The sequence below is a fragment of the Malaclemys terrapin genome, chromosome 5 (genome assembly GCF_027887155.1).
Source record: "Malaclemys terrapin pileata isolate rMalTer1 chromosome 5, rMalTer1.hap1, whole genome shotgun sequence".
NCBI lineage: Eukaryota > Metazoa > Chordata > Testudines > Emydidae > Malaclemys > Malaclemys terrapin.
In genome coordinates, this window is record NC_071509.1 from 2,077,883 (window position 1) to 2,090,334 (window position 12,452).

The 12,452-nt window shown below is 56.2% G+C and overlaps 1 protein-coding gene across 2 annotated transcripts in view; it reads right to left on the reverse strand.

Moving 5' to 3' along the window:
- The window catches only part of EBF4 (EBF family member 4), a 100,378-nt gene that overhangs the window by 4,046 nt on the left and 83,880 nt on the right, over positions 1–12,452 (reverse strand). For both annotated transcript variants that reach the window (XM_054029344.1, XM_054029343.1), the window contains one exon: positions 1,352–1,417. In XM_054029344.1, coding sequence (XP_053885319.1) covers positions 1,352–1,417 — 66 coding nt within the window. The remainder of the gene's footprint in view (positions 1–1,351; positions 1,418–12,452) is intronic.

A 12,452-nucleotide genomic window follows, 5' to 3' on the forward strand; every position in this document is an offset into this window, starting at 1 on the left:
GCCCGGCCGAGGGGGATGGGGGCTGAGGCCTTCCAAACTTGTGTCATGCAGGCCTGGGACGGGCGTGGAACCAAAGGGGAGGGCACAGGGAGCTGAGACCCGCGGGGGCTCCTGGGGGTTCGGTCGGCTGGGCTGGAGCAACGTCCGCCCAGGGTCAGGCAGCAGAGGCTGGGCGGGGGCCAGGGGAAGTGGCAGCCCCTGCACGCGGGCGGAGGCAGCTCCCCGAGCTCCTTACTCAATGGCCCTGGAATTCCTGATGTGAAGCAGATGTGGGGCTGGGCCCAGCCAGCTCCACCGCCCCTGCCTTCCCCAATGGGGGGGGATGGGGGGCAGGGAACAGAGGGGGCAGGGAGATGGGGGGCACACAGTGGAGGGGGATGGATGGGGCAGTGAATGGGGGGATGGGAGGGCATAGGGGGTGTGGGAGGAGAGGGAGGGGGAGAGAGTGGAGGGGGTGGACGGGGCGGTGAAGGGGTGGGAGGGCATGGAGGGGTAGTGGGGGGCAGGGAGCAGAGGAGGATGGATCGGGCAGTGAAGGGGTGGGAGTGGGAGGGCATGGAGGAGGTATGGGGGGCAGTGAGCTAAGGGGGATGGATGGGGCAGTGAAGGGGTGGGAGGGCATGGAGGAGTAGTGGGGGGCAGGGAGCAGAGGAGGATGGATCGGGCAGTGAAGGGGTGGGAGTGGGAGGGCATGGAGGAGGTGTGGGGGGCAGGGAGCTAAGGGGGATGGATGGGGCAGTGAAGGGGTGGGAGGGCATGGAGGGGGCGTGGGGGGAGGGGCAGGGAGTGGAGGGGGATGGATGGGGCGGTGAAGGGGTGGGAGGGCATGGAGGGGGTGTGGGGGGTAGGGAGTGGAGGGGGATGGATGGGGCAGTGAAGGGGTGGGGGTGGGAGGGCATGGAGGGGGTGGGGCTGTGCACGGGGTGTTATCTGACCCAATCTCTGTCTCACGGTGCCAGAGCGTGCCCACCGCCACTCCTGGGGTCTGGGAGGTAGGTGCTGATGCCAGATGGCCCCTCTGGGTCCTAACTCGCGCTCTGGGGCAGGAGCCAGTCGCAGAGTGAGGGGCACAGGGGGGACGGGACACGTCCCTCTGGCAGGAGACTGTCACTGCTCACAGCCTCCCCAGGCACCAGGCTCTGGCCGGGCGGTGGCAGGACCCGTGTCCTGTCTCCTGCCTGGGTGCCGGCGCGGGGCTGTCACAGCCTTTGGTCCCCAGGCCACGTCAGGCAGCACAGGCTGGGCAATGCCCAGGAAGGGGGGTCAGATGCCCTGGTGACGGGCAGGCCGACGGGGCATTCTCCCACCCCCTCGTCCCAGCCAGTCCAGCTGGGCGCCAGTCCTGCGGTACCTGGTTATTGTGCGGCATCCCATACAGGGCCTCCACCAGGTCTGCCGCCCTCTTCAGCAGGACTTCCTGGGGGGAGAAAGGGGGCTCAGAGGGGGCCAGCAGGGGCTCCGCAGGCTGGTAACACTCAGCAGAAGGACAGCTCTCCTGTCACCCCCGCAGCACGCCTGGCGCGTTAATCCACAGCCTCTTCACAGAGCCACACCCAAAGCCAGATGCTTGGCAGGGCCCTCACCCGCTCACCCCCACCTCCGCAGTGCACGGTGCCCATCACCACTGGGACGGGATGGCCCGGCCATGCCCTGCCTCTGCCCAAATCCACGCGCGTGCCCATTCCCACCTCCACAGCTCCACTTGCCTCTGGGCATCTGTGACGAAGTGGGACTGTTCTTAATGTTGCCTCTGAATACTGTGTGGGTGCCTCAGTTTCCCCTATGCATTTCTTAAGTCTCTAGGTGGTGGGGAAAGGCCAGAAGAAGTGGGCTGTAGTCCACGAAAGCTTATGCTCTAATAAATTTGTTAGTCTCTAAGGTGCCACAAGTACTCCTGTTCTTCTTTTTGCATAAATCACTGACACTCTGTCTCCCTGGCAACAAATGGCCGGGGCCCTTCCCCTCCTGCAAGGAAATAGCTAAAGGTGAACAAAGAGATCAGGTGACCTCCTGGCCCAGGAAAGAGACAGGAGGGGCTGGAAGGGGCTGGAGAGTTGGAGCTACCTGGGGACTAGGAGTGAGGGCAGACGGGGGTGTCTGGTTCTCTGAACCCCATAATATATATTAAAAATGTACACACTTGGACAGAGGTAGAGATGGACATAGGAGACGGAAGTGTTGAGAGTCTCTGGGTTAGGCTTAAAGGGGCAAAAAACAAGGGAGATGTCATGCTAGGCGTCTACTACAGGCCACCTAACCAGGTGGAAGAGGTGGATGAGGCTTTTTTCAAGCAACTAACAAAATCATCCAAAGCCCAAGACTTGGTGGTGATGGGGGACTTCAACTATCCGGATATATGTTGGGAAAATAACACAGCGGGGAACAGACTATCCAACAAATTCTTGGACTGCATTGGAGACAACTTTTTATTTCAGAAGGTTGAAAAAGCTACTAGGGGGGAAGCTGTTCTAGACTTGATTTTAACAAATAGGGAGGAACTCGTTGAGAATGTGAAAGTAGAAGGCAGCCTGGGTGAAAGTGATCATGAAATCATAGACTTTGCAATTCTAAGGAAGGGTAGAAGGGAGAACAGCAAAATAGAGACAATGGATTTCAGGAAGGCAGATTTTGGGAAGCTCAGAGAGCTGATAGGTAAGGTCCCATGGGAATCAAGACTGAGGGGAAAAACAACTGAGGAGAGTTGGCAGTTTTTCAAAGGGACACTATTAAGGGCCCAAAAGCAAGCTATTCCGCTGGTTAGGAAAGATAGAAAATGTGGCAAAAGACCACCTTGGCTTAACCACGAGATCTTGCACGATCTAAAAAATAAAAAGGAGTCATATAAAAAATGGAAACTAGGACAGATTACAAAGGATGAATATAGGCAAACAACACAGGAATGCAGGGGCAAGATTAGAAAGGCAAAGGCACAAAATGAGCTCAAACTAGCTACGGGAATAAAAGGAAACAAGAAGACTTTTTATCAATACATTAGAAGCAAGAGGAAGACCAAAGACAGGGTAGGCCCACTGCTTAGTGAAGAGGGAGAAACAGTAACAGGAAACTTGGAAATGGCAGAGATGCTTAATGACTTCTTTGTTTCGGTCTTCACCGAGAAGTCTGAAGGAATGCCTAACATAGTGAATGCTAATGGGAAGGGGGTAGGTTTAGCGGATAAAATAAAAAAAGAACAAGTTAAAAATCACTTAGAAAAGTTAGATGCCTGCAAGTCACCCGGGCCTGATGAAATGCATCCTAGAATACTCAAGGAGCTAATAGAGGAGGTATCTGAGCCTCTAGCTATTATCTTTGGAAAGTCATGGGAGACGGGAGAGATTCCAGAAGACTGGAAAAGGGCAAATATAGTGCCCATCTATAAAAAGGGAACTAAAAACAACCCAGGTAACTACAGACCAGTTAGTTTAACTTCTGTGCCAGGGAAGATAATGGAGCAAGTAATTAAGGAAATCATCTGCCAACACTTGGAAGGTGGTAAGGTGATAGGGAATAGCCAGCATGGATTTGTGAAGAACAAATCATGTCAAACCAATCTGATAGCTTTCTTTGATAGGATAACGAGCCTTGTGGATAAGGGTGAAGCGGTGGATGTGGTATACCTAGACTTTAGTAAGGCATTTGATACGGTCTCGCATGATATTCTTATCGATAAACTAGGCAAATACAAATTAGATGGGGCTACTATAAGGTGGGTGCATAACTGGCTGGATAATCGTACTCAGAGAGTTGTTATTAATGGTTCCCAATCCTGCTGGAAAGGCGTAACGAGTGGGGTACCGCAGGGGTCTGTTTTGGGACCGGCTCTGTTCAATATCTTCATCAACGACTTAGATATTGGCATAGAAAGTACGCTTATTAAGTTTGCGGATGATACCAAACTGGGAGGGATTGCAACTACTTTGGAGGACAGGGTCATAATTCAAAATGATCTGGACAAATTGGAGAAATGGTCTGAGTTAAACAGGATGAAGTTTAACAAAGACAAATGCAAAGTGCTCCACTTAGGAAGGAAAAATCAATTTCACACATACAGAATGGGAAAAGACTGTCTAGGAAGGAGTACGGCAGAAAGGGATCTAGGGGTTATAGTGGACCACAAGCTAAATATGAGTCAACAGTGTGATGCTGTTGCAAACAAAGCAAACATGATTCTGGGATGCATTAACAGGTGTGTTGTGAGCAAGACACGAGAAGTCATTCTTCCGCTCTACTCTGCTCTGGTTAGGCCTCAGCTGGAGTATTGTGTCCAGTTCTGGGCGCCGCATTTTAAAAAAGATGTGGAGAAACTGGAAAGGGTCCAAAGAAGAGCAACAAGAATGATTAAAGGTCTTGAGAACATGACCTATGAAGGAAGGCTGAAAGAATTGGGTTTGTTTAGTTTGGAAAAGAGAAGACTGAGAGGGGACATGATAGCAGTTTTCAGGTATATAAAAGGGTGTCATAAGGAGGAGGGAGAGAACTTGTTCACCTTAGCCTCTAAGGATAGAACCAGAAACAATGGGTTTAAACTGCAGCAAGGGAGGTCTAGATTGGACATTAGGAAAAAGTTCCTAACTGTCAGGGTGGTTAAACACTGGAACAAATTGCCTAGGGAGGTTGTGGAATCTCCGTCTCTGGAGATATTTAAGGGTAGGTTAGATAAATGTCTACTAGGGATGGTCTAGGCAGTATTTGGTCCTGCCATGCGGGCAGGGGACTGGACTCGATGACCTCTCGAGGTCCCTTCCAGTCCTAGAATCTATGAATCTATGAATCTATAATGGACCCGGCCAAGGGGTCCCGTTCTCTGTACCTACAAGCTCTGTTTTAAACCGTGTTCCTGTCATCTAATAAACCTCTGTGTTACTGGCTGGCTGAGAGTCACGTCTGACTGCGAAGTGGGGGTGCAGGACCCTCTGGCTGCCCCAGGACCCCGCCGGGGCGGACTCGCTGTGAGAAGCGCACGGAGGGGCATATGCTGAATGCTCCCAGGAGAGACCCAGGAGGTGAAGCCGTGTGAGCTGCTTTCCCTGAAGACAGTCTGCTCCGAGGGAGAGGAGGCTCCCCAGAGTCCTGACTGGCTTTGTGGGGAGCAGTCCCAGCGCATCGCCCGGGGACTCCGGGACAGCATCACCCCACTCTGATGCTGCAGAGCAGGTGCCAGCTCCTGCCAAGGTCCCCGTGTCTCAGCTGAACAGTGACCAATTCCCGGCTGGAACCAGCCTGGCTGCCCTGGGTGCTCGTGTTGTGAAAAGGGCACGAGGGGGAGGAGAATGTGTTTGGTGTTTTAGGGAATGTTTGTGAGCTCCTGCCTGCATTAAACTCACTGATCCCAGCTGTATCCCAGGTAGTCCCGTGTGAGCATTTGTACTGCGAGTGTGTAACTCACCAGCCGGGAGAGGGACAGGACTGTGGGAAGTGCTGGTCTCCAACAGGTGCCGTGTCCTGCCCAACACGAGTCGTGCAAGTGGATTCCTCCAGTTGGCTGAGTTTGCAGCTCAGAGCACGTGGGGAAAGGGGGATAAAACCCCCTAACAAGAGGGAATTGTATCTCTATGCGGCTTGGACTTTGGGGGCGAGAGACCAGAGCGCCCAAGGGGATGTCTGCTGGACGTCCGTGGTCAGGCTGTTACGGGCCCTGAGGAGTTTGCACTTGGTAATTGGTTGGTGAAATCGGAGCACAGATCTCCCAACCAATGTGGGGCTTGTGCCCTGGTTCCTGGCACCCTGCCCTGAGATTGGTTCTCACGTTTCTGAGCCCCGACAGGGCAGCCTGACGCGACCCCCAACATCCAGGTGTCTCAGATGCTCCTGAACGTGCCCCAGGGTTCATAGAGTATCAGGGTTGGAAGGGACCTCAGGAGGTATCTAGTCCAACCCCCTGCTCAAAGCAGGACCAATCCCAACTAAATCATCCCAGCCAGGGCTTTGAGGTTCCCCTATTCTACGCCGTCTTTCCCCTCCTTACGGCTATTTCTCTCTGCCACTCCTGCCGCGCCACACTCCAGCAGGGCAGCCTCCAATGGGCCCCAATGGGGAGAGGTCTGGTCGGACCTTACATCTTCTGTGTGACAGAGAAGCGGCTTTCCGGCTCCAGCGATGGCAGAGCGCCCCCGCTCCATGCCAGCCTAGCTCTGCGCAGTGCGGGTCAGGTTTTCACAGCCTGCACCTGCATTGCGCCAAGCCCAGTGTTAGCAGCATCGGGGCATGAATCAAAGGGTTTGCTGAGATCAGGGCCGGCTGAAACTGGCTCTTTAGACAAAACCTTTCTCCCAGGCCTGGGTTCAGGCCTCCTGCTCCGGTTCCCCTTTGTTGTAGGGTCTGTTCTGGGGTCACAATGTCACTAAACCCCTTTACAAACCTCCGGTGATAGCTGGCCAGACCTGCTTCTTGGTTTGTGGGGCAGGCCAGCTCCGCATGGCTTCCACCTTCAAAGGGTCGGGGTGAACCAACCCACTGCCCATCCTGCGTCCTAGGCAAGGTACCTCTGTGGCCCCCAGCTTGCACTGAGACACCTTGCCAGTGAGGTTGGCTTCTCTACCCCTCTGCAATACAGTTCCCACTTGGCTCAGGTGGTCTAAGAACAGCTAAGCCGTCTGCAGAGGCCCTGGAGAAGGTCTGTGATCCCCGCAGGACAGTCTCTCCCCCCCTCGCATTAATGAACCTCCACCCCCGAGAGACCAGATTCCACTGGGAAAACTGACCTTTCCTGGCCACAGCATTCAAGGGAATTTGCCAATAGCCATGAGTCAAATCCAGAGTGCTTATGAACTGCGCACGCATTAGCAGGGCCTCTCTCTGCGGTGTGGGGTAAGGGCCAGGCCGGCCTTTACCCTTCTAAAACCCATCTCCTGGTTTTATCCCTGTGAGGTACCATCCCGACAGGAGATGCCCAGGGGCTTCATGCTCCACCTCGTCCTGAATCTGTTGGATTTCTCCGATGGCCCGGCACGCTCCTCGAGGGGCAGCGGGGGCCCTGCAGTGTCAGTGGCATGCGCTGTTCTGTTAGTTAAACCTGGCCGCTTGGAAAATACCTGCCAGCAACGTCTCCTGCTTTTGGGGTGGGCTCAAACCCTGCCACATCTCTGTGCTCTCCAGAGGCATCTCTCCCTTACCCTCCCTGATCAAATCTATTCACGGGGCAGGAAATGTTCCCACGTTCCCCTCATTGCCCTTTCGGGGTATGCTCTCCATCTGCTAACATGTCCCGTTTGCATGACCATGGGGCTCCCCTACATCCCCTGCCAGCATTCACGCTCTCCAGTGCCTCCAATAATCCTGCATCTTGTCCTTCCTCACTGGAATCAGCGCTGGCCCCACGGCGTCACCTGTGCCCAAAGACACCTCTCCAGCCTGCCCGCCAGCCCGAGCCTCCTTCAAGGTTCTGACGCACGGGCCCATCACAGCCTTTACATTCGCTATCACACTCCCCTACTGTCCTGTCTCCTCTGTACCACCCTCCCAAGACCGGGGTCCCCACACCTGTCTCCCCAAAGGAGATTGAAAGGGGCAAACCCCATAGACTCTTGGGTAATGGGAGCAAGGGCTGAAGGTGATCATGAGAAACTGTTTGATCTGGTGGGGGAGCCATTGTTGGGGTAGTTACGGAGGAGGTGAAGGCAACCGTGTGCGACAAAAACCATCCACAGTTTTAGAGGCTGCAGAAGTTGTTGATGAATATAGAATCCTAGAATCGTAGGACTAGAAGGGACCTCAAGAGGTCACGTAGTCCAGTCCCCTGCACTCAGGGCAGGACTAATTATCTAGACCATTCCTGACAGGTGTCTGTCCAACCTGCTCTTAGAAATCACCAATGACGGAGATTCCACAACCTCCCTAGGCAATTTATTCCAGTGCTTAACCACCCTGACAGTTAGGAAGTTTTTCCTGATGCCCAACCTAAACCTCCCTTGCTGCAATTTAAGCCCATTGCTTCTTGTCCTGTCCTCCGAGGTTAATGAGAACAATGTTTCTCCCTCCTCCTTGTAACATTTTATGTACTTGAAAACAGTTATCATGTCCCCTCTCAGTCTTCTCTTTTCCAGACTAAACCAACCCAATTTTTTAAATCTTCCCTCATAGCTCATGTTTTCTAGACCTTTCATCGTTTTTGTTGCTCTTCTCTGGACTCTCCGATTTGTCCACATCCTTCCTGAAATGTGGTGCCCAGAACTGGACACAATACTCCAGCTGAGGTCGTATCAGCGCAGAGCAGAGTGGAAGAACGACTTCTTGTGTCCCGCTAATACATCCCAGAATGATATTTTTCATGATCACCATCGGCCCCTGCCCCCATTATCCACTGTCTCATAAAATCACCCATTGTGTGCACATATTCAGGTGAGTGACCCTGTCAAACACTCCGATGTTTCTATACGTCACTGAAGAGGGCTCAGGGGTGAGCTCCAATCTTTCCAACACATTTTCTTTACAAATCTTGTCCACCTCAGCATCGCCCTGCTCCAGATCGTTACAAGCTTGTCTGGCTTTCCCAGATGATCTGGTTAAGAGGACAGGCATGTGCTTGTCCTCTGGGACACTGCGCGCCCCACACAGTCTCTCTTCTGTGCAGTCAGGCAGACCTTCTCCCACTCCCCGGTGCTGGGTGTGTGTGTGTGATCACTGGTTAGAGAAACTCCATTCACTGCTCCAGTCCTTTGGGCTGCACTGCTAGAGCTCCCGTCTGCCTCTGGTGGGGTCTGCCACTGTCTGGGCTGCTTTGGTCTCCCTGACCCGCAGTTCCCCCATCAGTCTCTGGTGCTCATGTTCTTCCTGGGCTCTTGGGGGTTGCAGTCGGGCCAGTTCCCCTGTGGGGGGCTCCTCGGTCGCATCTGGGGCTGGAGGGTCCTTGGGCTTCACCACCTCTTCTTCCCCGGGGGCCTGGTCCAAGCTCTCAGCGCCTGATCTGGGGTTTTCCTGTTATGGGACATTCCCCTCTGCAAACGGATCTGTTCCAGGTCTTTCCCCCCGGTGAGTCACTCATTGTGTCTATTCTGTGACCTGGGCAATTCTCAATACCAAGTTTACACTTTTAACAGCGCTGGGGTCCTGCTCTGTAAACGTCACTCATCTGGGGGATGTGACGCCTGCCACAGCTACGCGGGGGTCAGGCGGCCCTACAGGGATCCAGAGCGTGAGAACCAACCTCAGGGCAGGCTGCCAGGAGCCAGGGCACAGAGCCCACATGGGCTGTGAGTTCTGTACTTCGATTTCACCAACTAATCATCAAGGGCAAACTCCTCAGGCACCATAACAGCTTCAACACGGAGTCACAGCCAGTCCCTTGGGTGCTCCGATCTCTGGTCCCTCTCACCAAGCAACACAGCACTATTCAGCTTACTTCCCATCCCAAAGGACCAGTCACTTACCCCAGGTCAGTTGCACCTTAGATCTTACACAGAGACACAATAAACTATCTAACGATTAACTAGGAAAAGGAAATGAGAATTATTTACAAGGTTAAAGCAGGTAAACATACACACACACAAGTGCCAATCTTAAGCTTCAAAAGGTAACACAATCTTCTATAATAAACAAGCTCTTTATGTCCTTTAGGGCTAACCCGGGCTAAGCACTGGGGATCTTTTGCTTATGCCGAGAAACCTCGACCTCCAGAGTCCAAGCATCATAAAGATCCCGTTCCTTCTTGCTAGGGGTTTCTATTCCTCGCCCCCCCCCCCGCCCCCCCCGCATGTGCTCTGAGCTGCAAACTCAGCTGATGGGAGAAATCCACATCTTCACGGGGGGGGGGGGGGGGAGGAGGGCAGAACAACCAATGTCTTTTGTCCTGGTTAATGTCCCACAATAGTCCGTCTGGTGTCGCCGGCCCTTCCCTGTGGGCCAGGACGTAACACCTGTTGGAAACCAGCACTTCACACCAGTTACTGTCTCTCTCCTCTCTGGTGAGTTACAATGTCAGACAGGCTCACAATACAACCGCTCAAATAGCACCTTACAGTACGGGCCACAGATGCAGTATGTGAGATTAACGCAGGCAGCAACTCACAAGAGTTTAGTAAAGTCTAAACACCAAAAACATTCTTATCACCCATATCCTATTTTACCAGCACTAACGGGGGCAGGCGGATCCCCGCTACATATTTGTCAGCATTCAGTTGAGACATGGGGACGTTGGCATGAGCTGGCAGCGGGTCTGCCTGTGTTGCACCCACTCCATGCACCTCCCGGACCCGCAGCGCAGTGCCCAGAGCGTTAGCGTGCCCCCCAAGGGCCCATCAACAACCTCACCCCAAAACCCGACACTAGCTTCTTGTCCCCCTGCTCCTTCTGGCATGGGGAGCTCTCCATGGATCCAAGACGCCCTGTTTGCCCTGGGCGCTGGCTTGTGGCTGGGGCTCAGGGATTGGGGTGTGGGCTGGACGTGGGGTGGGGGCTTGTGGCTCCTGGAGGGGACTCTCGCTCCTCGAGGCTGCGTTCGCCTGGCAGAGTTGAAGAAGGGGCTGTTCCCCCAGGGAGGGGGGTGTCCGGGTTACAGCTGGGGCTGCCTGCCCCTTGTTCCCTGTCTGCGCCCCAGCCCGCTGGGATGTCGCGCTGCCCCACTAGGGCGAGGGCGGAGTGAGCCCCTGGGAGCCATTGGCGTACACTGGATTGCAGCTGGGCCCTGTCTCCTGGGCTCGGCTCCCCATCTCTGGGGGTGAGGCTAAGGCACTGGCCATGCCCAGGAGGCCTGAGTAAGGGGAGGGGTCCCAGGATGGGGGGGCCCAAGGAGCAGCCCTGGTTGGAGCAATACACACCCCGAGAAGGAGGAGAACCAGCTGGCCCCACTGCAGGGAACCTGGCAACCACCCGCCAGAGACACGGGGCTCCCGGTGCCAGGGGGCCCATCCGGGCATGGCCAGGAGCCCGGCTGCCCATAGACTGGAGGAGCCCTCTGACTGTGCCCCGCTTGGGTAGGTGAGTGCAAGCGGGCACAGCGGCGCTCTACACCCAGCAGGGGCCTAGCCAGGCGGGTCAGAGGCAGGGCTGTGCCCAGGGTGCCCCCAGCAAGGAGGTGTGCGGGGAGACGACGACAAGCCACGGGTGAGCGGCCCTCCCCTGCTACCTCCAGAGGCTCTGGCGCACAGCGAGCCAGGGGACAGCGCCCCCTACTGAGTCCCTCCCCACTCCCTGCAGCACTGCACCCCCTAGCACCATGCTGGGCACTGGGGAGAGCGCCCCCTACTGAGTCCCTCCCCACTCCCTGCAGCACTGCGCCCCCTAGCACCATGCTGGGCACTAGGGAGAGCGCCCCCTACTGAGCCCCTCCCCACTCCCTGCAGCACTGCGCCCCCTAGCACCATGCTGGGCACTGGGGAGAGCGCCCCCTACTGAGCCCCTCCCCCCTCCCCACAGCACTGTGCCCCCTAGCACCATGCTGGGCACTGGGGAGAGCGCCCCCAACTGAGCCCCTCCCCGCTCCCTGCAGCACAGCGCCCCCTAGCACCATGCTGGGCACTGGGGAGAGCGCCCCCTACTGAGCCCCTCCCCGCTCCCCACAGCACTGTGCCCCCTAGCACCATGCTGGGCACTGGGGAGAGCGCCCCCTACTGAGCCCCTCCCCGCTCCCTGCAGCACTGCGCCCCCTAGCACCATGCTGGGCACTGGGGAGAGCGCCCCCTACTGAGCCCCTCCCCACTCCCTGCAGCACTGCGCCCCCTAGTGCTATACTGGGGCATCGGGGCCAGCCCTGTTTGATTCGCCATGGCTGGATCAGGACCCCTTGCCCGCCTTTGGGCGAGCCCAGGTTTTCGCGAGAGGATGTTAGCAGAACCCCGAAGCGCCTGCAGACTCTGAAGTGAGGAAATGCCGGCCAAGGGCCCCGCTCCGAGCGGCTCCTTCCAACGGGCTGCGCGCCCTGTCATCAGCCCGCCAGCCAGCCATCACGGGCCAATCACAGCGCCCGCACGGTGACTGCCCGAGGCGCGGCTTTCCCGAGCGGCCCCGGGAGACTCCGGCTGGCTCCAGGGGCGGGGATCAGGCCCTCGGACTGCCAGCAGCTCGGGCAGGGACCAGCGCTTCGTGTCTGGGCCGTGCCCGGCGCAGGGGGGCCTGTGGCCCGGGGAGCCGTAGATTCATAAATGCCAGGGCCAGAAGGGCCCACTGTGCTGACCTAGTCTGACCCCCGGGGAGAACAGGCCAGAGACCAGCACCCGCCCGCGCCGCAATTCCTTTGGCCCGAGGCATCACCCCGCCAGGGTGTTGAAAGCACTGAAGAAATAAGGCCCAAGAGGGGGCGATCCCTGGCTACACCCCCAAGTCAAACCGGTTTAATTTAAATCAGGTTCAGACTAGTTCAGTGAGAGTGGTGCAGAGCCAGTGTGGGGACACTCCTCCCCTACGCAGGGCAATCGGTACAGGCCATGTTCCCTCTGGAGTCCGAGTGTCCACCTGGCCCGGGGGCCACGGCACCACTTCCGGCTCAGCCCTGCAGCCCTGTCTGCACCGAGCGGTAGCCC